General features: G+C 43.7%; 1 protein-coding gene across 1 annotated transcript in view; it reads right to left on the bottom strand.

Moving 5' to 3' along the window:
- PGM2 (phosphoglucomutase 2) overlaps window positions 1-22,438 on the bottom strand; it is a 29,044-nt gene extending 6,606 nt beyond the window's left edge. The window contains exons 1-9 of the mRNA XM_060690812.2: window positions 22,280-22,438; window positions 14,187-14,354; window positions 12,191-12,297; window positions 10,495-10,579; window positions 5,067-5,150; window positions 3,754-3,947; window positions 2,638-2,827; window positions 1,508-1,605; window positions 721-901 (exon numbers count right to left, since the gene is read on the bottom strand). Coding sequence (XP_060546795.2) covers window positions 721-901; window positions 1,508-1,605; window positions 2,638-2,827; window positions 3,754-3,947; window positions 5,067-5,150; window positions 10,495-10,579; window positions 12,191-12,297; window positions 14,187-14,354; window positions 22,280-22,339 — 1,167 coding nt within the window. The 5' untranslated portion in view covers window positions 22,340-22,438. The remainder of the gene's footprint in view (window positions 1-720; window positions 902-1,507; window positions 1,606-2,637; window positions 2,828-3,753; window positions 3,948-5,066; window positions 5,151-10,494; window positions 10,580-12,190; window positions 12,298-14,186; window positions 14,355-22,279) is intronic.
- Window positions 22,439-27,030: the final 4,592 nt, after the last annotated feature.

The following is a 27,030-nucleotide window of genomic DNA, read 5'->3' as shown; positions in this document are numbered from 1 at the left end:
AACATTACTACAGGCAGTCCTCAACTTACAGGAGTTTATTTAGTGACCATTTGGAGTTACGACGGCACTGAAAACGGAGACCTACGACCATTTTTCACACTTAGCGACCTTGGGGGGATGGGGGAAACAGGGTCAGAACCGGAATGTAAATTATGTGGGGTCAGTTGCCTTGTTGTCAGGATTCCCACCGATGCCCTAATTAAATCATGAGCCTCGAGCCAAGCTTCAAAAGAAATCCAGTTATTCATTAGGAGCTTCATGTTGGCACGTTCCAAGTGAAGCCAACTCTGACCCCACATAATTTACATTCTGGCTCTGACCCTGTTTCCCCCCAAGGTGTGTCATCAGTCACATTCTCCAAGGAAGCAATTTCAAGGGTTGTAGAGATCACTCCCCTCTGGCCACTGTGGGTAACCACGGAGATGGCCTTGACAGAGATGTGGCTGGAATGTGCTTTTGTTTTGACTGATGTGCTGCCTCGCTGCAGATGCAAAGTTCATTTTCCCATCCCCTCTGCCTATGGCAACTCAGGAGAAGGCCAGGGATGCTTTGTGAGTTGACACAGTGATTCACTCAACCACGGTGGCAAGGAAGGTGGTGAAAGGGAGCAAAACTCACTTGACAAATGTTTCACTTAGCATTAGGAATTCGGGAGGGTCAATTGTAGCCGTAAGCCGAGGACCGCCTGCAAAGGGAAACCGAAAGGGGCATGATCCTTACCTCAAAATGAAAACCTTCCTTAAGAGCGATTGCTCGTAATATTTTGGAGGACACGGTGCTCGATAACATATATACGTCTTTAATGGCATTCGGAGTCTGATTTTGATTTTTCCAGCACGTGTACAGCCACCAGCCTAAAAGAGCTCCAAATTCGTTGCCGGAAAACACTTTCCATTCTCCACTGCAAAGATAAGAGAGGCTTTCAATGGTTAGGAGGTAGCAACTTCACAACTTAAATATGTCAGCAAAACTTTTAATTTGCATTAAGAGAAATAGAATTTTTTTTTAAAAAAAGAACGCATAGAAGAATCTAAAAGGATGCAAATGATCAGCTGTCTGCAAGGAGTATCAATCCTTCCATTCCCCACCATCCAGTCAGAGCTGAAGAAGCTTCTTAGATGAGAAGCGAAACGTCTTCAGAGAAAAACAAGGAAGTCCAGGTGCTTCTTGAAAAAAGCACCTTTGGGACAACGGTGGCAACGAAGGGTGTAAAATGGGGCAAAACCCACTTAACAAATGTCTCACTTAGCCACGGAAAGTTTGGGCTCAATTGTGGTCACAATTCGAGGACTACCCATATTAGATTTATATACCGCCAATATCTTTTTACATGTTATTCACCGTGGCAATTTATCATACCTAGAGCGAACATGGGCTCTAACAAAACAGTATTTGAATAGTTTTAAAAAAAATTACACTTTTCTTTAAAAAAAAAATCGATTTAATACTTCTCAGGTATTCCCCCCAAGCAAAGAAAAAAATCAAGTTTGGTAATCGACAAACTAACCTTCCTTGTTTCTCGGCCAAAGCAAGCCGATCGGCATCCGGATCGTTGGCTAAAATAACCCGAGCGTCTTTTTTATCAGCCAGAGCAAAAGAGAGTGTCTGGAAGGAAAAAAACCCGGCACAAATTATCCTTTTAAATAAAACCAACAAACAAATCTTCTACCCGCACCAAAATAAGCATGGATGGTTGGAGTGGGACAATTCACCGCAGCCGTCTTGCCACAGTCAACTCGCTGCGGGACAGTTCAACAATTCAATTTAATTATTTAAAGCAATTAAAAAATTATTTCAATTTTTGTCATTCCCTTTTCACTCTGTCCCTCCTTTTGCATCCTTTTTAAACGATTCTATTCCACCATTTCTTTGATATTAGTGTAACACTTGTCCCGCAGTGAGCCTGGGCCATGGCGAATTGTCCTAGACCTCCGACAGTTTAATGCAGGGGTGTCAAACTGGATTTCTTCAAGACCTGGATCAGCATTGTAGTTCTCCTCAGTGGGCCGGCTGGGGGGAGGGGGAGAGGGGAGAGACAGGATGGACGCCTCCTGCAGCACCCTGATGGCCAAAATGATCCGCGGTGCGACGGCATGCAGTCCCTTCCCCATGCCCCGTTTTCGGCCTGGACGGCCTCCTGCAGCACTTCGGTGGCCAAAACGGGGCACGGGAGGCCCTGGTTGCACTCCGTTTTGGCTGCCGTAGGCACTGTGGGCCGGTCCTTTGCTATTTCCAGGCCAGCCCCATGGGCCAGTTTTAAACAACCCACGGGCCAGATTCGGTCCGCGGGCCGTGAGTTTGAAACTCCTGGTTTACTGCAAGGCTCTAGAAGTCTAGATCACAATGCCAAAGTCATGAGGAAGAAGCGCAAAAGATTTTGGAAGCTCGATCTCGTTCAATGGCACGAGGTGCAAAACAAAAATGAACGAGTCACGTTTTGAAAATCCTGCCTGCAAACTGCTGGGAAATTAGCAGCCAGAAGAAGCGAAGAAATTGACTAGCCTTTTTGAAATCTGCAAGCGTATGCAAGCTTGAAAGAATGTCGGCATTTAGAACTACGCTTTAGTTGCCAAGAAATGTCCGAAGGGACAGGAGACGAAGTGAAGATGGAAGAAAATGCACCAAATCATGTTTTACCAGTACACCTTTCCCTTCCTCTGGATTTGGGTATTTTACGGTGGGAAACTCTGGATCAGGGTCCTTCTGTTCAGGCACCGCGAACGGAGGGCTAAAGTCGAACGCCTTAAAGGCCGACTGCACAAACTCGTGGCCTACCCCGTGGACAGAGGTGTGAACGAATTTCAACTTGGTCTCCTTGTTTATATCCCTGAAATCAAGTAACACGAACGACATTTAGCTGGTAGCAGATCGTCTGCCGCAAGGAATAACAAAAAAAGGGGGGATTATGGAACACTTGGTTACACGCTAGTTAATAGTTACTCAATAGTTACTCAATTGTTACTCAAGTTACTCCATTCAGTACAACTAGTCCTCGACTTAACAACGGTTCATTTAGTGATGCTTTGAAATGACAACGGCACTGAAAAAAAGTGACCGATGACCTGTTCTTCACACTTATGACCGCTGCAGGATTTACATTCGGATGCTTGGCAACTGACTCATACTTATGACGGTTGCAGACATGATCCCCTTTGGTGACTGTCTGACAAGCCAAGTCAATGGGGAAGCCAGATTCACTTAACAACCGGAGTGATTCATTTAAGAACGGTGGCAGGAGATGTCATAAAATGGGGCAAATGTTAGTTAACAAATGTTTCACTTAGCAGCAGAACTTTTGGGCTCAATTGTGATTGTTAAGACGAGAACTATTTGTGTTAGTGATTTGGGCTGTGGTATTCCTTGGCAGCCATGAATTTTAAAATTGTTTAATAATTGAAACCCTTTTTACTTTGTTTTATCACTTCTGTCCTCCACCCCATGTCGCTTCTTGAGATGGGTGGCCCCATAAATGAAACCTGGAATAAATACAGGTAGTCCTCAATTTATGACCGCAACTGAGCCCAACATTTATGTTGCTAAGCGAGACATTTGTTCAGCGAGTTTTGGCCCCGTTTTACGACTTTATTTGCCACGTTTGTTAAGCGAATCCCCGAAGTTGTGACCATGGGGGAGGCTGCAATGGTCATAAGGGTGAGAAAGGGTCATAAGTCCACTTTTTCCGTTGTAATTTCGGTCACTGAGCGAACTGTTGGTTAAGTCGAGGACTCCCTGTAATATAAACAAGCCGCTCACCTGTGACAACAGTGCCTCTGTATATCTTTGAAGTAATCCTTGTTAACCGTCGCGTAAGGATCATGGAGCAGAGGGCTTTGATCGATGAGGCCGTCCTTCCACGCTTGAGGCCACGGTTCTAGGTTCCCATTAATGGCGTCGGCGATTCCTCTATCGTGTGGACCGATGATCTGCGAGCCGTTTTCCCAATAGACCTAAAACCCATGGAGATTTATTTTTTACTCCTTATTGGCAGATGTTTTGGCTTCACCTATGTTATTTAAATTTACCCTCACATCCTTGGAATTAACCGAAAGGCTATTTATTTATTTATTTTATTTACTTCTACAACGCCTCTAATTTTTATAAACAAGGTGTAGAAGATGGATCTACTATTTCTTCCTCCTCGCTATTTTCCACACCACAGCAGCAAAATTCAACTGTGAGGCTTTGTTCTGTCCCCAACCACACGCACACACACCAACAGACGTTCAAGAGTTAAAGACCAAACCATCCGGCAAAATCCTTTTCCTTATGATAACGGAACTTGGCAACAACCTAGTGGCTGCCTGCCAAGAGTTTATTACTTACGAAGAGGAGAGATAACTTCTCCCCACTTCTGGTACATCAAAAGAAACAGCTCAATAATTACGGAGTTAATCAAGTCCAGAGATAATCCAGCAAAGTCTATAGCAAAACTCCGGCAATGCAGAATGGTGTGGAAGCTTTCAGCTTTGTTCGTCACAAGGTTTGACTGGCCACCACACTCCCTTTTATATCCTGTGGGGTGTGGTCCAGTGACTCAGCCTAATCTCGGGCACGCCTTTTCTTCTGTTGCACGCGCTTATCTCTGTGATGCTGGCGTGGATCTAGCCAAGACTCATTACCCTCATCACTGTCCATCTGTGGCTGCGTGGACGTGCTTGGCCCCGGCCCTATCTCTTGCCCTTTGGCGGACACCAAAGGCATTGCCAGAGAGGAGGGTCCTGGAGAGGGAGGCCTTGCCAACTCCTTTCCTTCACTCTCAGAGTCCTCTTCTGCCGATGACACAGGCTCCGGTAACAGAGCCACAATAGGCTTTCATGCCTAAGGCAGAACTAGAACTCACCATCTCCTGGTGATTGACCCAAAATCCCCGTGTCACCTTTTGTGTCTAAGGTGGGTCTAGAACTCACCGTCTCCTAGCGTTTGGCTTAAAGTCACCCAACCAACTTTCATGCCTAAAATGGGACTAGAACTCACTGTCTCCTGGTTCCTAAGCCTGGCACTTTTAACCACTAATGCTATAATCCATCCCAAGATATTTCTGCTAGGAAAATTATGTAAAGTAATACCTTATAACCATTGTCTTGCTTGGGATTGTGAGATGCAGTAACCATAATTCCAGCAGCAAGTTTGAGGTGAGTCACTGTATACGGCTGTAGGAAACCAGAAGAAAAATATTACAAAGGAAGAAGGCTGACGTCCATGATTCTCGGTCATAGTTGTCCAAAAGATGCTTTTTCAAGAGGCAACTGGACTGTCTGGTTTTTTTCTTTTGAAGACGTTTCGCTTCTCATTCCAAGAAGCTTCTTCCGCTCTGACTGGGTGGTGGGGAATGGAAGGATTTATTTATTTATTTACTTACTTACTTACTTACTGATTGATTGATTGAATTTCTATACCGCCCTTCTCCCTAAGGACTCAGGGCGGTGAACAGAATAAGATTTCATATACATATAATAATTTTTTTTTTAAACAGTAAATAATAAATTGAGTCAACTTCGTGTATCCGCTAAGACCTTGGCATAGAATTTAGATGTTTATGCTAGCCCTGCTTGTTGAAACAGAAAGGTCTTCGGGGCACGTCGGAAAGTGCGAAGATCTGGGATTATTCGTATGCCAGGGGGTATTTTGTTCCAAAGAGTAGGTGCCCCCACAGAGAAGGCTCTCTCCCTTGGAACTACTAGACGACATTGTTTTAATGATGGTACTATGAGTAGGCCTACTCTGTGAGAGCGTATTGGTTGGTGGGAGGTTATCGGTTGCAGCAGGTGGTCTCGTAAGTACTCAGATCCTAAACCATGGAGTACTTTAAAGGTAAGAACCAACACCTTGAAGCGCACTCGGAAGGCCACCGGAAGCCAGTGCAACTCGCGTAGAAGGTGTTACATGTGAGCGCCATGTTGCTCCCATAATTACTCGCGCGGCCGCATTCTGTCCGCGGATTGATACTCCTTGCAGACAGCTGGTCATTTGCATCCTTTTAGAGAGCCGCTGAGGCCACTTGGAGGTCTGTCTGTATCCTCAGGGTCACCTGAGTAGCGCAAATGGGGGCGGAGCCTTCTTGGAACTGCTGAAGGGAGTGTGTTGTGGAGCTGTGTTTCCTGCAGGATCTTTCCTTCCCTGTGTCCCTTCACTGTCAAACACAGATGCAGGCTGTTCGGGACGAGTCTGTGCTATCTGCATCTCAAACCGAAGCGCGAACGGTTCCTGTAGTCTGCAATTTTTCTGGAAATCCGTTCATACTCCCGGACCATTCGAAAGGCATTCATCCCAAAGTGCACAGCTAAATGTCTAGGGAGATTCTCAGTTATCCAGGTCATCTGTCAGGCTTCGATGCTATCTCAAAATAAATGAACTTCCAAACTGCCAATCTTTAAGGAAATTTTCTCTTTATTCGAGTCCAGTAACCAGATCCTGGCTCTTCGCGGTCAATACTGACCTTTGCCCCATAATCCCTCTCTTTCCGATCCCCAATTCTCTGCTTCTCATTGGCTATCTTCCAAGTCACTCTCCTGATACTTTTTCCCGTCAGTTCACAGGAATGCTTCCCCCCTCCTCATCTCCAAGGCGACCGAATCTTCAAAGGGATTTAGCAGGCAAAAGTTCAAGCTTCATCCTCCCTTTTCTATGTCAGCGCTGAGACGCTGACAGTCATCGTTGTCCCGAAGGTGCTTTTTTCAGTGAAGAGATACAGGGGAGAAAACACCCCACAAAAAGCACAGCTCCACAACGCAGTCCCCTGAGATGACTCTGAGGACACAGACAAACCTCCAAGTGGCCTCAGTGACTCTCTAAAAAGGATGCAAATGACCAGCTGTCTGCAAGGAGTATAAATCCTTCCATTCCCCACCATCCAGTCAGAACTGAGGAAGCTTCTTGGATGAGAAGTGAACAGTCTTCAGAGAAAAAACCAGAAAGTCCAGTTGCCTCTTGAGAAAAAAAGCATCTTTGGGAAGGCTTCTTGTTTAGCCTTTTTACAATCTGCAAAAATCGCACTAACTGCCATCTTCTTTTAATGACCCCATAATCCAGTGGTGAAATTCAATTTTATTTTTAATACCGGTTCTGTGGTCTTGGTTTGGTGGGCGTGGTGTGGCTTGGTGGGCATGGCAGGGGAAGGATACTGCAAAATCTCCATTCCCACCCCACTCCAGGGGAAGGATACTGCAAAATACCCATTCCTTCCCCACTCCTGGGGGAAGGATATTGCAAAATCTCCATTCCCATCCCACTCTGGGGCCAGCCAGAGGTGGCCTTTGCCGGTTCTCCGAACTACTCAAAATTTCCGCTACCGGTTCTCCAGAACCTGTCAGAATCTGCTGGATTTCACCCCTTTTGGGGTGGAATCTGGGCAATTGAATGGAGCTGTGTGTTTACTGGCCGGATTCCTTTCCTGTTGCCAATGCGGAGTTTTTTTTTCAGCAGATATAGTCTCATTGTGCCGAGAGAGAGAAATATCTGCCTCTACCTAGGATGGAAAAAGCACCTTTGGGAGAAAGAATCCTGATAAATTTCACCTCCCTAACTTCTGGGGACATCTTCACTTCACTGGAGAATTACCCGCCTTCCGGTCTCCGGTTCCGGTCATCGTGCTAGCAAGATGGATTTGGAGTTAGCTCCTGTCACGATCTTGCCAACTTCCTAGCCTGGGCGGCTTTGTTTTGCCGGCGGCGGCCCCAGAGAGGCGGCCGCAAGCGGAGAGGAGCTAGGAGCGTGTTAGGAGTGGCAATCCGGCACGCGAAAGCGAATCTCTCCTGTCCCAGGCTGAGAAGGCAGCGCCAGTAATGGCGGCTCCGTACCGATGACTGCCCATATTGGAAGGGAAACCTGATCGCGACGGACAAGGCGCCCTACACCTTCAATTAAATAAGAGCTAATGGAGACGGTGTTTTGACTCTTCTGAGAGCCCCACTGGATACGCTGAGGTGGTGAAATCTATGAAAAGTGCCCTGTGTGTGGTTGGAGCAAAGACGGGATAGCGGCTACGTGTGTCCCACTCCTTACTTGTGCAGCCAATTTTGAACTGTGCTGGCTGAATGGAACATTTGAAAAGGATCGAGTTGTGAGCTGTATCTGGTGGAGGGTGTGATTGATTTTGGGTTGATCTCCTGCTCCTTTCTTATATTTTCTATAGAGGATTTGGGAGGACCTGTGACTGAACAAACAGCTATACTTTTTGCTAGAAATCTATTACCCTTTCCCCACCCCCTTTTCCTCTCAACGTGTTTATTAAAGTGTGTGTGTGCAGAATAGCGCTATACCCCCATCTAGTGGAGATCTTTATTATAACCTGTGTATAGCAACTCCAGGAAGAGAAGAATTCTGCCGAGTAATATTTTTTGGATTTTTTTTTTCTTCCTCCTTACTTTTCTTTCCTCTCTGAACTATGTATTGAATACTACCTGTCAGGCTTCGGTGCTATCTTAAATAAACTTCATTCTCAAACGCAAAGTCTCTAATGAATCAATTTTAATTAAGAATAGAAAAATCCGACATTCCTGAACTCTGGTTGCAGCCAAACTGGCCCCTCCTTCCAACCCCCTCCTCTTCCGCTCTCCAACCCCAATGTCCCATTGGCCATCATGCAGATCCATCTCTACGTCCCGGCACTTTCTTTTCACAGGAATGTGCCCCCCACCCTCCGTCACCCAGGTAACACTATCTGTTGCATGCAGAAAACTAGGTAAAAGTTCATCTCAGCAATAAATCAACGCTTCTGCTCTCTGCTTCATTTCATTCATGTCAACGCTGGAAGAGAACCTAATTTGGAACGCTGACACTACCCCTACTACCGATTAGACTGCTCACCTGATTAATTCGAATCTTGTCTACCCTTGATTACCCCCTTTTTTTGGAATTGATCGGATAAAATCTTTTCAATCAAAATGTCAACGGCAACATCAGCGGTAACCACAAAAACTGGGGAAAAAGTCTCGACATTCCCTATGGTCGCTGCTACGGCTACCACGGCTACACCCACCTCATCGCCTTCGTCTGTCAGGTCACTGGATGATATGGTTGCTGCAGGGAAACCACCATCGTTATCAAGCTTACAGAACAATGTACGAAGTGATGACCAAAAATCAAGAAGTTATTTCTAAAAATTTAGAGGACTGAACATCAGATATTAAAGGGGAGCTGGGAGCCGTTAGAAATGATATCAAAATGTTGAATGAGAGCTTGGAAGGTGTTCAGGGGGTGTTGATGCAACAGGAGAGTAAAATACAAGACATTGAAAGGAGGATGGGACGATGTGAGGAAAGACAAGATGGAGAGGAAAGGGAACAAATAGCGGTGAACAGGGTCCTTGGAAGAGGAAATTATTTTTCTGGAAATGGAACGATCATCTTTCTATCTGAGGATTCAAAATGTGGTGGAAGAAAGGGGGGGAGCCGTTAAGAGATATAGTAGCAGAAATATTGGCTGGGACTTTGGAGATCACAAAGGAAGAGGTTTTGAGGGATATAGATGATGTGTTTCCAATGTTGGGACAAATGGTACGTTTGGTTGAACAACAGACGCCCAAAAAGTCAAGTATAACCAGGATTATGTTTAATATATGTTAAATCTGACTGAAGCCTACATACTGTAGAAAGTGTAAATATCATGTAAAGTTCCTGTCGCGATCATTTGTTTGACTATTTCTTTTTTTTTTTTTGATGTATTTTTTTAAATAAATAATATATATATATATATATATATTTAAAGAAGAGGATTACCCGCCTTCCCAAAAGTGAGAAGACACAGGCTGGGGAGGGCGGGGTGGGTGGGGGGGGGCGCTGTCTTCCAATGTTACCCACCCCTATACAAAGCAACAACTTTTAACAAGCAGAGGCAAGAAACGTTAACAACCCGTCGGTCTCCACAAGGGCTTAAATTCACTAGAGGTTAATGTTTTTCAAATGCCCCAGGTCGTCCTCGACTTACAACAATTCACTTAGTGACCGTTTGAAGTCACGACACTGAAAAAAAGGGACTTGAGACCATTTTTCACACTTATGACCATTGCCCCGTCTTTTTACGGTCACCTGATCAAAATTTAGACGCTTGGCAATCGACTCATACTTATGACGGTTGCAGCATCATAGGTGTGTGTGATCCCCTTCTGCGACCTTCCACCGAGCCAACGGAGAAGCCAGATTCATCTAACAACCGTGTGACTAGCTTAACGTCTGCAGTGATTCGTTTAACGGGGGCAAGAAAGGTCGCAAAATGGAGCAATACTCCCTTAACAAATGTCTTGTTAGCAATAGAAAGTTTGGCCTGAAATGTTGGCCGTAAATTGAGGACTACCTGTATAGGAAGCACCCATGTATTTATGATTTCATAGACACTTTTATGTTGTAATGACACGCAAAATGACTTGTTGAGGTGGACAGCTGTAGAAATCAAACAGATATAGAGAGTTTTTTTGGGGATGCTACGGAAGCAGTTCTACGGTGTGTGCCTTGCTTCGGAAGCGTGTACGAGCGACAAAAACCACAACAAAAACCCTACCACAAAAGGAGTTGGTGTGATCTGGGAGAAAAGGTAGACAGGAACCCCCTGGGTGACGAACGCGGTGGCAGTGAGTCTTGCAAACCTAACAGCCAGAAAGGAAGAAAATAAAAAGTCAAACCTGAATTCCATCACAACGAATTTAGCCCTTGCAGTTGTGTTTAGTGGGCACCTGAAGCCGCTTTACGTATTATTATTTTTTACCCAACAGAAGCAAAAGCTGATGTTTTATAAACTAAACATTTGTAAGGGGGGGGGAAGGATAGGCAGCATGAAAAAATTACTAAATAAATAAGTCAGCTCAATCGAATGAATTGATTAGTTGACACATGAACACGTTTAGTAAAAAATGAATATATTCCCCGTTATATTTTATATATAATGTGTGTTTTAACTTACTGCACCTGTGAATGGTTTGCCAATTGCACAGTGGCAGACAGGACAGCGCTCCAGAGGATCGTCATTGCCCAGAGGATCATTGGTTACCCTCTCCCCTCTTTGGAAGAGCTTTAAGATCCTTTAAAGATGCCTTAAAGATCCCGTAAAGATGAATAATGACTGCCTAGACCCGTGATGGCGAACCTATAGCACGCGTGCCACACGGAGCCATCTCTGCAGGCACGCGAACCGTTACCCTAGGTTTCCCTTACTGCGCAGGCGCGTGCGCCGTTCAGCTGATTTTAGGCTGGCCCCGCCCACACCACCATCCCCCTCCCGGGAGTCACCACACAGCCCGTTTTGGATGACAGGTAAGTACAGGCCTCGCACGGAGGCTCGGGGAGGGTGAAAAACGGGCCTCCCGGAAGTCCAGAAACGACTCATTTCTGGCCTCCGGAGGGCCTCCGGAGAGCTGGGGGAGGCCGTTTTCGCCTTCCCCGGGCTCCAAGAAAGCTTCCGGAGCCTGGGGAGGGTGAAAAACGGGCCTACCGGAAGTCTGGAAATGGGCTGTTTTCAGCCTTCGGAGACGCACGCATGCATGGGGGGCATTGCATTATGGATATGTGCACACGACCCCCCCACATTCCCCCCCCCCCCGGCTTTTGGCGCGTGACGGCAAAAAGGTTTTGCAAGGTAGACTGAACTGAGGTTAAAAAAATAATAATATTTCCTTGTGATTCAATAAAAAAGAAGATTAACAACTGAAAACAACCGGGGGACTCAGGAGGCCCTCCCGAGCTCCGTTTTCACTGGCAGAGGCAGCCAGTCACTGTTTCCAGAGTGGCCCCGCGGGCCACATCTAAGCACCCTAAGGATCCGGCCCGCGGGTCTTGAGTTTGACACCGCTGCTCTAATTGGACAAGCTGTCAGCCCCGGAGGCCATCTTTTTCTTCAGGGCTGCCACACTTAGTGCTGTGGGAAACTAGGAGGGGGGATTGCTAGCCATAACAACATTCTTTTCTCTGGGAGTCAAGGACATCCTGCCCTGCACCTGGAGTGTCGTAACTGGGAGGCCCAATCTCCAGTTGGGACGGCGTATTGATTGGACCATGTGATGGACATGTTGGTGCAAAGGGACTATGTTTTGGGTGGGGAAAACCTGGGGGCTTTCAGATTCGGGTTTTCGCAGATGTGCCGATATGACATCTCTAATAAAATGGAACTTTGAGGAACTTTTCGCCTCAGGAGTCTTTTTTCGTTGGGTTACTTGAGTTACTTGGAACTCTGATACAAGCATTGCAAGAATTGTGACGAATACCTTTTGCTGCTACCACCAGTTGACGGATGGGCCCGCGCATCGTAGCCGATAACCACTCCTCTATTTTTCAGGTCAGTGATGTTCTTTTCCAGATACCTACAAAATCCCTACAAGCAAAACAAAGCAGTTTAGCAGTTTTATTGAGCTGTCTCAGTTTTGGCACACCTTCCCTAGACGAACAGTTGGGAGGAGAAGGCGTAGAGTGCAAAAGGAAAAATTCACAGTACAGTAGTGGCCAAAATTGTGGAAACCTTTTGGGAAAAGTGTATTTTTGAGGTTTGATGGCTAATAACACCATTTTTTTTTAGTGTTTCAAGATAATCCTATTCCACTGCTGGAATGGCCTGGGAACAGCCCAGACCTTAACCCAATGGAAAATCTAGGGAGCCGACTAAAGAAACTTATTAGTCAGAAGCGACCCAGCAATAAAACCCAGTTAACAGAAGCCATCATTCAATCTTGGTTTCACATGATAACAGCTGCAGAACTCAAAGACTTGGTTCACTCCATGGGAAGACGTTGTAAGGCCGTCATTCATGCTAAAGGTTACCCAACTATTAACTGACATCGTGATAATTTTTGTGTATCTCGTATTTTCTAGGGTGATCATTTTTGTATATCTCGTTTTTTTCTACGTGCTTCACTTTTCTTCTTTATCCTCTAACTGCTATTCTAATAGCAAATCCTTCATAAAAGTTTATTGCATGACATTCTTGATTAAATGATCTTTCCGTTGATATATAATTTTATGGTACTACTCCCCAAAAATGTGGTGTTATTAGCTAGTTTTAGAAAATACACTTTTCCCAAAACGTTTCCACAATTTTGGCCACTACTGTAAGTAAAATTATACAGGGACTCCTCAACCTACGATCGCAATGGAGCCCCCAACTTGATGTCGCTAAGTGAGACATTGAAGTGAGTTTCATGTCATTTTACGACTTTCCATGCCACGTTTTGTGACGTCGTTAAATTAGTAGCGTGGTTGTTAAGTGAATTTGGTTTCGGCCTGTTAGAAGGTTGCAGATATTCGCAGGATCGCAGGACACAGCAACGGTCATAAATGTGAGTCAGCTGTCAAGTATCCAAATATAAATCACATGCGTGACCACGGGGATGCTGCAACGGTCGTTAAGTGTGAAACATGATCGTAAGTCACTTTTTTCAGTGCCATTGTAACTTCAAATGGCCATGAAGTGAACTGTTAAGTAAGTAAGTCATTAACTGGTCATTAAGTAAGCCAAGGACTACCTGGACACTGCAGGGTATCAGAAGAAATCAGAAGTAGTTTCACGCAGCCTGTTAGATTGAAAAGTGGAACGTACAGGTAGTCCTTGACTTACGACGGTTCACTTAGTGACTGTTCGAAGTTACAAGAGCACTGAAAAAGGTGACGTGTGACCGTTTTTCACACTTACGACAGTTGCTGCATCGCCATGATCAAAATTCAGCCGCTTGGCCTCTGACTCGTATTTATGACGGTTGCAGTGTCCCGGGGTTACGTCATTCCCTTTTTGCGACCTTCTGACAAGCAAAGTCAATGGGGAAGCCAAATTCACTCAACAACCGTGTCACTAACTTAACAACTGCAGCGATTCGCTTAACAACGGAGTGCAGGATAGTCGTAAAATGGGGCAAAAGTTGCTGAAGAAATGTCTCGTTTAGCCACGGAAATTTTGGACGCACTTGCGGTCGTACCTCGAGGACGGCCTGCATAGATGGGAAGGAGAAGATGGATGAAAAAAACAAGCTGAATTGCTCTCAATGTGCATTGAAATATTATCCAGAAAAGAAAAGTTTCAGAAGAAAACAGAGTGTAGTTTAATTCAACTACATATGCTAGTTTTGTGGCTGCTCAAGAAATAGTCAGGCACGGGAAGGATTTTGTGGCTCCCGGTGTTTTCTTTTCTGTGGGAAACTTTCTTTAGCGTGGCCATTGCTTGGAAAATGGGAACCCAACTGCCTTTAAATATGCACGCAGAAGTAACTCCGATACCTGGGAAGTCTGAATAATAGTCAAGTCATTCATCTGGGAGATTCCTGCTCCCATCGCCGCTCGTAGTCCTGCCGTCCCAAATTCCATCCGTGAGCCGAAACATTTCAATAGTTCTTCGGTGTTTCCCTTGGCAATCAGCTGCTTTACTATTTCCAAGGTTTTAGGATTCTGCAAAATATGATAAACTTGAGTTTAGTTATGTCCTCTTGTTGTATACGTGTTGGGTGCACTGCAGGAGAGTGTTTCATGTTGCATCTATCTATCTATCTATCTATCTATCTATCTATCTATCTATCTATCTATCTATCTATCTATCTATCTAATTACAGTCTCTCTCTCTCTGTGTCTCTCCAATATCTATCTATCTACAATATCTATCTATCTTACAGTATCTATCTATCTATCTATCTATCTATCTATCTATCTATCTATCTATCTATCTATCATCTATCTAATTATCTATTTATCTACAGTCTCTCTCTCTCCCTCCCTCTTTCTCTCTCTCCAATATCTATCTATCTACAATATCTATCTATCTGTCTGTCTATCGTCTGCCTGCCTGCCTATCTACAGTATCTATCTATCTATCTATCTATCTATCTATCTATCTATCTATCTATCTATCTATCTATCTATCTATCTATCTATCTATCACCTGCCTGCCTGCCTGCCTATCTCTCTACCTACCTACCTACCCACCTACAGTATCTAACATCTATCTACCTATCGTATCTATCCTATCTATCTATCTATCTATCTATCTATCTATCTATCTATCTATCTATCATCTATCATCGCCTGCCTGCCTATCTATCATTGTCTGCCTGCCTGCCTGCCTGCCTGCCTGCCTACCTACCTACCGTATCTATCTATCTATCTATCTATCTATCTATCTATCTATCTATCTATCTATCCACACAGACATATATATACACACACACACACACACATATATCTCATCATAATCATCACAATTTAATGACCCATAATCCCTTGCGGGCTGGAGTCTGGGCAACTGAATGGAGCTAGTAGAGTGTTTTAATGGCCGGATGCCTTTCCTGTCGCCAATGCAGAGTTTTGTTCAGCAGATATATTCTCACTGTGCTCAGAGAGAAAAATATCTGCCTCTACATAGGTTCGAACTCACAGACTCCTGATACGCACACACACATCAGAGGTGGGTTTCACCAGGTTCTGACCAGTTCTGGAGAACCGGTAGCGGAAATTCTGAGTAGTTCGGAGAACCGGTAGAAAAAATTCTGACTGGCCGCGCCCCCATCTATTCCCAGCTGATTGGGAGGAAATGGGGATTTTGCAATATCCTTCCCCTGGAGTGGGGTGGGAATGGAGATTTTACAGTGTCCTTCCCCTGCCACGCCCACCAAGCCACGCCACACCCACCAAGCCACACTCACAGAACAGGTAGTAAAAAATTTTGAAACCCACCACTGACACCCGTTTAATATGTATACAGCAAGTTCTCAACTTACGACCACAATGGAGCCCAAAATTTGAAATCCACGCTTGATACCGTACTGCAAAATTTTTGCACTTTCTATTTTATGATATTTAGTGAAAGAAGCAAACACTCTTCCAAGCTTTTGCTGACGGTTAACCTAAAACCATTCTGAGTATATAAAACGGCAGATATTTTAATTGAATTCAAGGCAAAGAACATTTTGCAATGCCAGATTACTTAGTTGTGACTGGCTGAATTGTTCGTTCCTGTGTCCCAGACAGCCACTTGGTTCCTTCAAAGATTACAATATCGGCCCACGTAACAGCTTGCCAAATTCAATTCCTTTTTCGCAACAGGCACAGTTCGGCTTATCGGAGGAGGGATCCAACAGAACTTTACTTAAGGTTTTGTAACTTTCTGCCCCTGTGAGCTACTTGCTTAAGAGTGGGGACTGTTGCAAATCTGCTTTACTAATAGGGGCTGTGAGGGAGCAACAACCTAAAAGGTTTTTGCAGAATATGCTTGCTCAATTAACACGCAATTCTGCTTGCAACTTGCATCAGGCTCGGCTGAATGATTAATCCGTTGCAAGCGGCCTCTGGTTCCAGAAATTCTCCTATTCTTAGGTTCTTGAGATCAAGAGTCGCTCTGTACATTTGATTTATTGGTTCCCTTCAATATGTTCTTGGATTTTTATTCTGCTTTTTTAATCTGTCATGCCAGGTGGAGAATGTACAGTGCCTAATACCCCTTTTTCCTCCTATTTTCTCCACAAACAACAATGTTGGTTTGAGAGACAGGAACTGGCCCAAAATTATCCAGCTGGATTTCATGGCTAAGGCAGGACTAGAACTCACAATCACCTGGTGATTGGCCTGGAATTATCCGGCCAATTTTCATGCCTAAGACAAGAGTAGAACTCACAGTCACCCGGTGATTGGCCTGGAGTTATGCAGCCAATTTTCATGTCTAAGGCAGGACTAGAACTCACAGTCACCCGGTGATTGGCCTGAAGTTATCCAGCCAGTTTTCATGCCTAAAACGAGAATAGAACTCTCAGCCACCCTATGATTGGCTCAAAGTCTCCCAACCGGCTTTCATGCCTAAGGAAGGCGGGACTAGAACTCACAGTCACCTGGTGATCGGCCTAAAGATATGCAGCCAGTTTTCATGGCTAAGGCGGGACTAGAACTCACAGTCACCCGGTGATTGGCCTGGAGTTATCCAGCCAGTTTTCATGCCTAAGACAAGAGTAGAACTCACAGTCATGTGGTGATTGGCTCAAAGTCTCCCAGCCGGCTTTCATGTCTAAGGCAGGTGGGACTAGAACTCACAGTCACCTGGTGATTGGCCTGAAGATATGCAGCCAGTTTTCATGGCTAAGGCGGGACTAGAACTCACAGTCACCTGGTGATTGGCCTAAAGATATGCAGCCAGTTTTCATGTCTAAGGCGGGACTAGAACTCACAGTCACCTGGTGATTGGCCTGAAGATATGCAGCCAGTTTTCATGGCTAAGGCGGGACTAGAACTCACAGTCACCTGGTGATTGGCCTGAAGATATCCAGCCAGTTTTCATGCCTAAGACAAGAGTAGAACTCACAGTCATGTGGTGATTGGCTCAAAGTCTCCCAGCCGGCTTTCATGTCTAAGGCAGGTGGGACTAGAACTCACAGTCACCTGGTGATTGGCCTGAAGATATGCAGCCAGTTTTCATGGCTAAGGCGGGACTAGAACTCACAGTCACCTGGTGATTGGCCTAAAGATATGCAGCCAGTTTTCATGTCTAAGGCGGGACTAGAACTCACAGTCACCTGGTGATTGGCCTGAAGATATGCAGCCAGTTTTCATGTCTAAGGCGGGACTAGAACTCACAGTCACCTGGTGATTGGCCTGAAGATATGCAGCCAGTTTTCATGGCTAAGGCGGGACTAGAACTCACAGTCACCTGGTGATTGGCCTGAAGATATGCAGCCAGTTTTCATGTCTAAGGCGGGACTAGAACTCACAGTCACCCGGTGATTGACCTGAAGTTATCCAGCCAGTTGTTAAGTGGATAACGCTGCGTGGATAAGTTAGTTAGTAACCCAGTTATTCCCCATAGACTCGGCTTGTCAGATGGTCGCAAAAGGAGATCACTTGACCCAGCAATGGTCATAACTATGAACCAGTTGCTAAGTGTCTGTATTTTGGTCACGTAACTGTTGGGGATGTTGCGACGGTCGTACGGGTAAAAAATGGCCTTATTTCTCTTTTTCCCGTTGTAACTTTGAACGGTCACTAAATGAACCATCATAAGTCGAGGACCGCCTATATTTATTCACAGTCTGGAATGGTATCAAAAATATTGCAATTAGACGGGGTGGGGTGGGGTGTCCGTGCTGAGGCTCGGACCGTTTAAATATAATTTGAAATAACTGATTTTTAGCCCCCCCCCCAAAGGTTTAAATTTTAACTTCTAAACATGAATCCTTATTTTCTAACCAAACAGCAGTTAGGATTTATCAATTTATCTTCTCCAAGATTTAGGAATAATTTCAGGTATTTTATGGCTCAGGAGTTTAGAGGTTTCTTTTGTTTTTAGCAGTTCTCTGCATAATTTTATATTGTTGCTTTTCGGTGTTTATTTTTCTACTCTCCGTCTAGTTTAATTTTATCCTTTTTTGTATACTTTTTGTTTTTGTTTTTTTAGAATAGAATTCTTTATTGGCCAAGTGTGATTGGACACACAAGGAATTTGTCTTGGTGCGTACGCTCTCGGAGTACATAAAAGAAAAGATACATTAATCAAGAATCATAAGGTACAACACTTAATGATAGTCATGGGATACAAATAAGCAATCAAATTATATTAGGAAACAGTCAATATAAATCGTAAGGACACCAGCAACAAGGTTACAGTCATATAGTCATAAGTGGAAGGAGATGGGTGGTGGGAACGATGAGAAGATTAATACTAGTGCAGACATAGTGAATAGTTTGACAGTGTTGTGGGAATTAGCTGTTAAGCAAAGAGATGGCGTTTGGGAAAAAACTGTCCTTGTGTCTAGTTGTTCTGGTGTGCAGTGCTCTATAGCGTTGTTTTGAGGGTAGGAGTTGAAACAGTTGATGTCCAGTATGCGACATATTCTACTCTACTCTTTCCTATTCTATTCCTATTCCTATTCTATTCTATTCCATTCTTCTACTCTATTCTATTTTTCTATTCTATTCTATTCTTCTACTCTACTCTATTCTATTCTTCTACTCTATTCTATTCTATTCTTCTACTCTACTCTACTCTACTCTACTCTACTCTATTCTTCTACTCTATTCTATTTTTCTATTCTTCTACTCTTCTACTCTACTCTACTCTATTCTATTCTATTCTACTCTTCTACTCTATTCTATTCTATTCTATTCTATTCTATTCTTCTATTCTTCTACTCTACTCTATTCTATTCTTCTATTCTTCTACTCTATTCTATTCTATTCTTTACTCTACTCTATTCTATTCTTCTACTCTTCTACTCTATTCTATTCTATTTTTCTATTCTATTCTATTCTTCTACTCTATTCTATTCTTCTATTCTTCTACTCTATTCTATTCTTCTACTCTACTCTACTCTATTCTTCTATTCTATTCTACTACTCTATTCTATTCTATTCTTCTATTCTTCTACTCTATTCTATTCTATTCTTCTACTCTACTCTACTCTACTCTATTCTTCTACTCTATTCTATTCTTCTATTCTATTCTATTCTTCTATTCTTCTACTCTATTCTATTCTTCTATTCTATTCTATTCTTCTACTCTACTCTACTCTATTCTATTCTACTCTATTCTACTCTTTCCTAATCTATTCCTATTCCTATTCCTATTCTATTCTACTTTTTGAAAAATTGACAGTGCTGATTAATTGAATGTAACTGCTAGGATACAAAAGCGTTCTAGAGAGCTATAAAATTCAATTTGGACCATCACATGTCCTAAACCCCACGTGCTTGTAGAAGACGCTATGTACTTCAGCCTATTCATAAAATCAAAACCCAGAATGATTAAATTTATGGGATTCAATGCTCGCTCTATGCTGTGCTATCTTACGTAGGACACAATGAGGTGTATCACATGAGTTGCATTAGGCTTGCAAGACCCTACCAAGAGAAGAGGACTTTTAAATGCCCAGTTGAATGGAAATAACCAAGCAAACCGAATACCAGAATTAACCATTAGCACCAGTCAACGGTATTTGTGATGCATTTTTGAATGTTCAGTTGACTGAGTTTCATTTTTAATGAATAAATTAATAAATAATAATAATAATAATAATAATAATAATATTCGTATATTTTAAGAAGATACTTGGTTGATACCTAAGACGCTGGCAGCAACCTGTATCAAACATTAGCACCAGTCAATGGTATTTGTGATGCATTTTTGAATGTCTAGTTGACTGAGTTACATTTTTAATGAATAAATTAATAAATAATAATAATAATAATAATAATAATAATAATAATAATAATATTCATATATTTTAAGAAGATACTTGGTTGATACCTAAGACGCTGGCAGCAACCCGTATCAACCATTAGCACCAGTCAATGGTATTTGTGATGCATTTTTGAATGTTCAGTTGACTTGAGTTTCATTTTTAATGAATAAATTAATAATAATAATAATATTCATATATTTTAAGAAGATACTTGGTTGATCCCTAGGACGCTGGCAGCAACCTGTATCAACTACTAGCACCAGTCAATGGTATTTATGATACATTTTTAAATGATCAGTTGACTTGAGTTTCATGTTTAATGAATAAAAGAGATAATAATAATACCGATAATAATAATCCCATCTAATTTCAAAGTATGGGCACATTGACCAAAGACTCAAAACCACAACTTACAATTCACGACTGCAGTACAACTTACGACCGCAATTGAGCCCAAAAGTTATGTTGCTAACGGAGAGACTTTTGTGAGGTGAGCTTTGCCTCGTTTTACGACTTTCCTCACCCCGTTTGTTAAGTGAATCCCTGCAGTCCGTAAATGAGTCACACGGTTACTAACACAGTGAATCCGCATTCCCTCATTGACGTTTGCTTTTCAGAAGGTCGCAAAACGGGAGCCCGGTACGACGCTTCCACCGTCATAAACGCGAGTCGAATTGTCAAGCATCCGAACGTAAGGGGATGCTTGCAACAATTGGTTGTAAGTCTGAAAACCGGCCTCAAGTTCCTTTTTTTCCCCCGGTGCTGTTGTAATTTCGGACGGTCACTAAATGAACTGTTGTAAGCCGAGGACTACCTGCCCATTGAGCAATGACTTCAAAGCACAAGGCAGTAGTATCCTTTTTGTAACAGCTTAAAGGAAAAACAACCTCCCTTAACCATCTAATCAACCAAGCCAGTTTTGCAAACTGTCTGTCGAGTGCATCTGATTTATTTACTATTAGGAGCAGCCTTGAATGACAGCAAGTAAGCCTCTAGGACTTCAACCCGGAAGCTGCAGGTTCAAATCCCACTTGGGCCTCGGCCTTGAACTCGCATCGGGGAAGCCGGCCAGCAGGAGGAACAAAGGAGGAAGGACAAAGATCAAAGCGTTGGCCAGAAATCCAGCAAAACCAGTCTCACCCCCACTGGACACCCCCTTTTTCTTCTGGGGGAGCAAAAAGGGCACCCCGTTCCAAACAAGCAATTCAAAGGAATGCCAGGCTTGAGAGTTATGGGTAATCCCGACCCTGATATTTTTCTTGGGGTGTTTTTTTTGGGGGGGGTGCCTGGTTGCAAGAGATCCCCAGCCGAACCCCATTTTTTTCTTCTTGTTTTGGGAACGACGCCTGGTTGCAACAGATCCCACCAAACCCCATTTTTTTCTTGGTTTATTTTTTTCAGGGGGGGACACCTAGTTGCAACAGATCCCAGGCAAACCCCAATTTCTTCTTGTTTTGCAACAGATCCCAGCTAAACCCCAGTTTTTTCTTGGGTTTTTTTGGGGGGGGGGGGCTCCTGGTTGCAAACAGATCCCAGGCAAATCCCAATTTTTTCTTGTTTTGCAACAGATCCCAGCTAAACCCCCGTTTTTTCTTGGGTTTTTTTGGGGGGGTGGGGCTCCTGGTTGCAAACAGATCCCAGGCAAATCCCAATTTTTTCTTGTTTTGCAACAGATCCCAGCTAAACCCCAGTTTTTTCTTGGGTTTTTTTTTGGGGGGGGGGCTTTTGGTTGCAATAGATCCCAGGCAAATCCCAGCTTTTTCTTCTTTTGCAACAGATCCCAACTAAATCCCAGGTTTTTTTTGGTGTTTTTTTTGGGGGGTGGGGGCTCCTGGTTGCAAACAGATCCCAGGCAAATCCCAATTTTTCCTTGTTTTGCAACAGATCCCAGCCAAACCCCAGTTTTTTTCTTGGTGTTTTTTTGGCCGGGGCGAAGTGGGGAGCCTGACTGCAAGAGATCCGAGCCACGCACCTCTTTCCTAGCCTTGGAACAAAGCCTTGGAACAAAAGGAGGGGAGACCACCAGGAAACTCCACCACCACCCCCTCTCCAACCCCGGGATCGATCCTTTGCTGGAGCCCCGCCGGGTGGGGAGGGTGGGGAGGGAGATCGGGAATCGGGGCAGCGATCCACCCTCGGGATCCCTTCCGGATCACTCACCTTGTCCCAGAGAAGCCACTGGGCCGCCGCCGCCCGGGCTCGATCCGCCTCCTCCGCCATCGCGATGCAAAAAGACGTCGCAGGTAAAGAAAGACCCGGGCGGCCGGCTCTCTCCGCAGGCCACGCCCCCACCCCCGGGAGGCGGAGTTAAAGGATGGGGCGGGACCCTCCTCGACCAATCGCAGCACCCGCCTGGGGAGGGGCTCCGCGCGGTGAGGTGGGGGGGGTGTCTGCCTTGCCCCGCCCATGGAGGGGACGGGTGGGGGAAAGGAGGAGGGGAGGAGACCAGAATGTATAAATAATAAATAAATAAATAATAATAAACAAATCATTAATAAATAATAATTAATTAATTAACAAATAATTAATTAATAATTAATTAACAAATAATAAATAATAATTAATTAACAAATAATTAATTAACAAATAATAATTAATAATTAATTAACAAATAATAATTAATAATTAATTAACAAATAATTAATAAATAATAATTAATAATTATAATTAATTAGCAAATAATAAATAATAAATAATAAATAAGGAGAATCCATGACCTCAATGCCTTCCGTCGTTCCCTTAAAACCCATCTTTTCCAGCAAGCCGGGTTGGCTTAAGAAGAAATTTTTAAATTCTTTTAATCAGTCTGTGATTTCTTAACTTTCGGGCCAAAATTTATATATATATTTTAAAATGTTTTTTAATATTTGTATTCTATGTTTTTTTTATCTTGGCTGTACACCGCCCTGAGTCCTCAGGGAGAAGGGCGGTATATAAATTGGAAATTAAATTAAATTAAATAATAATAACGGAATAAGAGGTTAAAGTAACAGAGTGGGAAGGGACCCTGGAGGTCATCTAGTCCAACCCCCTGCTCACACAGGAGGCCTGTACTAGGGATTCGAACCGCCGACCTTTCTGATCGACAAGCTCAGGGTCTGGTTGCCTGGTTGCAAAAGCCAAATCCCATTTTTTTCTTGCTTTTTTTTGGGGCGGCATCTGTTTGCAACATGTCCCCAGCCGAACCCCATTTTTTTCTTGCTTTTTTGGGGGGGGCGGGGGGCATCAGGTTGCAATCTGTCGCAGCCAAACCTCATTTTTTTCTTGCTTTTTTTGGGGGGGGCACCTGATTGCAACAGATCCTCAGCCAATTTTTTCTTGGTTTTGGGGAGGGGGGCATCTGGTAGCAACAGATCCCCAGCCGAACCCCATTCTTTTCTTGTTTTTTTGGGGGGGGATGAATGTACGATGCTACACTACTGCTCAGTCCTTCTCCCTGCTTTGCTCTGCTGTGGACGATGGGTAGGGTTGTTTAAGACGGCCCAAAGACTCCTTTGTGGCTGCCCTAAAAGGAGATCGTAGGGGAGGGGGGGATCTTTAACAATAACAGAGTGGGAAGGGACCCTGGAGGTCATCTAGTCCAACCCCCTCCTCACGCAGGAGACCTGTACTAGGGATTCGAACCGCCGAACTACTGACCTTTCTCATCGACAAGCTCAGTGTCTTAGCCACTGAGCCACCTAGTCAGGCTTTTTAATAAATAAATAAATAAATAAATAAGCAAATAAATAAATAAAAGACTGACTGGGGTTTCGATGGGGAGATCTTGACAATATCCTGACACACAGATTTAGCCAACTGTCCTTTTTTTTTTTTTACTACGGTAGTCCTCGACTTACAACAGCTCATTTAGTGACCGTGGCATATAATTTGATTTATATGCCGCCCTTATATGCTTGAAAAGTGACTCACATTTATGACAGTTGCACTTTCCCAGGGTCTCGCAATCCCATTTTGTGACCTCCCGACATGCAAAGTCCACGGGGAAGCCAGATTCACTTAAGCAACCGTGTTAACTGACTTAACGATGGCAGTGATTCATTTAACAACCGTGGAAAGAAAGGTCGTAAAAGCGGACCGAGCTCACTGAACAAATTTCTCACTTAGCAACATCAGTTCGGGGTTCAATTGTGGCCGTAAGTTGTTCTGACCCAGCTACGGACCCCAAAGAACGCAGCACACACAAAGTCTGTACAAACCTTCGTTTACTTAATTAAATCAGTCTTTTTCAAACAAAGGCTGTTAATTAACTTTCTTAACACCCTACAAGAATCCAAAGAATAAATAATCATAATTTTACTATGGTTGGCAGAAGCAATTTGCAGAGAACTAAGATCAAGACGCGAAGGAGAGTGAACGAAGTTGTTTCCTGCAAATTGCTTCAGTTGGCGTTCCTCCTTAAATAGGCTAAGGGAGCGGCCAATTAGCCCCAAGCCTTACTCTCGAGGAGACCTCCTCCTGAGGAGCCACTCCTGCCTTTTGGCAGCTCTGCGCGCCCGTGCATCGAGATGAGGCTCCTCCTCTTCTTCCTCTTCACCCATGGAAGCTTCTGGAGGCTCTGAAGGCCCTGGCTGAATCCCCGCCTCTGGCACCACATCTTCTCCAGCCTCCTCACTGTCCGACTCGAGTGCCAGCTGCACAGGCTGCTGGCGCAGCACCACACCAGCCTCCTCGCCGTCGGAATCAGCTACTAGCTGCACAGGCCGCTGACAGGCCACAACGTAAGTCGAGGACTACCTGTCTTTTCACCGGCTTTCATTTTAGGAGGTAAATTTCTGTTAACGGAACCTTAAGTCTGCCCCCAAAACACAAGGACTTGCCTATGGACTTCAACTCCCAGAATTCCCCAGCCAGCCAAGCATGGAGAATTCTGGGAGTTGAAGTCCACAGAATTCTTAAAATTGCTGTGGTTGGACACCTTTGCTCTAGGAGGCAGATCTCTTTTACTCGTGCAAACTGTTTATTTATTGGGTATGATGACCACACTGGCTAAAATCGCGAAATAACGTAAAGTTTATCTTACGTTAGGAAAGAGATGTATTAATTTCATCAGATATTAAATATATTGGTTGATATTCTTTTCCTAACGAAACATCCCTATTACAAAGTCCATCTTTCTTGAGCCATAATTTCTGTAGGTCCCATGTGCCAGGTATAATATAGCCCATAATTAAACGTATATCTTGCAGCGAAGTTACCTTAATTATTACCTTGATTAATTGCCTTTTGAATAGATCACAGCATATTTTCCTAGTGGCTTCACTTCCTCTCTCTTTCCTTAATTTGATGCTTTTTAAACTATGGAAAAAAGAAAACAATAGCCAAGCCTGATAATAAACAGTAAGATGAGAAGCTAAATGAAAAAAGACCCTGTAAGACCCTGTAGTACAGTGGACTAAAGCACTGTTATTAACATCTGCTGCTTGCAATTACTGCAAGTTCAAATCTCACCAGGCTCAAGGTTGACTCAGCCTTCCATCCTTTCTAAGGTAGGTAAAATGAGGACCCAGATTGTGGGGGCAATAAGCTGACTTTGTATAAAAATATACAAAAGTATGAAGGCTATTGCTTAACGCATTGTAAGCTGCCCTGAGTATATAAATTATAAATTATAAATTATAAATTATAAATTATAAATTATAAATTATAAATTATAAATTATAAATTATAAATTATAAATTATAAATTATAAATTATAAATTATAAATTATAAATTATAAATTACAAATTACAAATTACAAATTATATACTCATATAAATTAAAGCATATAAATTAAAGCAAACAAAAAAACAAAAAACCAGATAATCTCAAACGCCTCTTTGTATTCGTGTATTAGATATTTGCGTAGTGCTTTCCATTATTGCAAAGTGGATTTAATACAAAACAATTAAAATATAACACAAACAATAAGTTTAACAGGCCGGTTGGAAAATAATATTTTCATTTTAAAGCAAAGCGAAGCCAAACAAGAATAGTCCATTCATAATAAATTATCTTGGTAATGTTATATTCAAAGCATTCATGATAACTCATAATGATATTCATAATAAGGAGGGTTTAGTCAAAGGAGACTAAAGAGGCATGGAAAAGACACTGAGGTGCATAGGTTGTGCGAACAACAGAAGGTTGTGTAACTATCACAAGGCCGGGGTGTTAAGAGGTACTCCTTGACTCTTCCAGATGTGCTTCCTTGTGCAAGATTAAGGAGGCCGTGCGAGCGTCCTACTTTTGAGTTGCACACTTGCAATTCCACATACCTTCACAGGCACACAACCGTATGACACAATACACAACTAGGCCATTGTGGTGTGCCTATTACACAGAAGATTAAGAGAGGACGTTTAAAAAGATGCTGGAGACAAACAAGTGTGATGAAACAACATAGAAACTTTCCAAGTGGAACAATTTGCCTCCAGATGTTGTAAATGCTCCAACACTGGAATTTTTTAAAGAAGAGATTGGATAACCAATTGTCTGAAACGGTGTAAGGGCGTGATGGCGAACCTATGGCACGCGTGCCACAGATGGCACGCGGAGCCTTATCGGTGGGCACGCCAGTGTTGCCCTAGCTCAGCGCCGGCCAGCTGATTTTTGGGCCTTCTGGGCCCACCGGAAGTCAGGAAACAGGCTATTTCCGTCCTCCGGAGGGCCTCCAGGGGAGTGGGGAAGGCCGTTTTTGCCCTCCCCAGGCTCCTAGAAAGCGTCTGGAGCCTGGGGAGGGAGAAAAATGGGCCTTCCAGTTCCACTGGAAGTCGGCAAATGGGCCATTTCCGGCCTCCAGGGGGATGGGGAAGACTGTTTTTGCCCTCCCCAGGCTCCAAGAAAGCATCTGGAGCCTGGGGAGGGCGAAAAACGGGCCTTCCAGCCCCACCGGAAGTCGGCAAATGGGCCGTTTCCGGCCTCCAGGGGG

Source organism: Pantherophis guttatus, chromosome 8, assembly GCF_059756535.1.
Source record: "Pantherophis guttatus breed Tessera chromosome 8, ASM5975653v1, whole genome shotgun sequence".
Taxonomy (NCBI): Eukaryota; Metazoa; Chordata; class Lepidosauria; order Squamata; family Colubridae; genus Pantherophis; species Pantherophis guttatus.
This window is presented reverse-complemented; position numbering and strand designations above follow the sequence as displayed.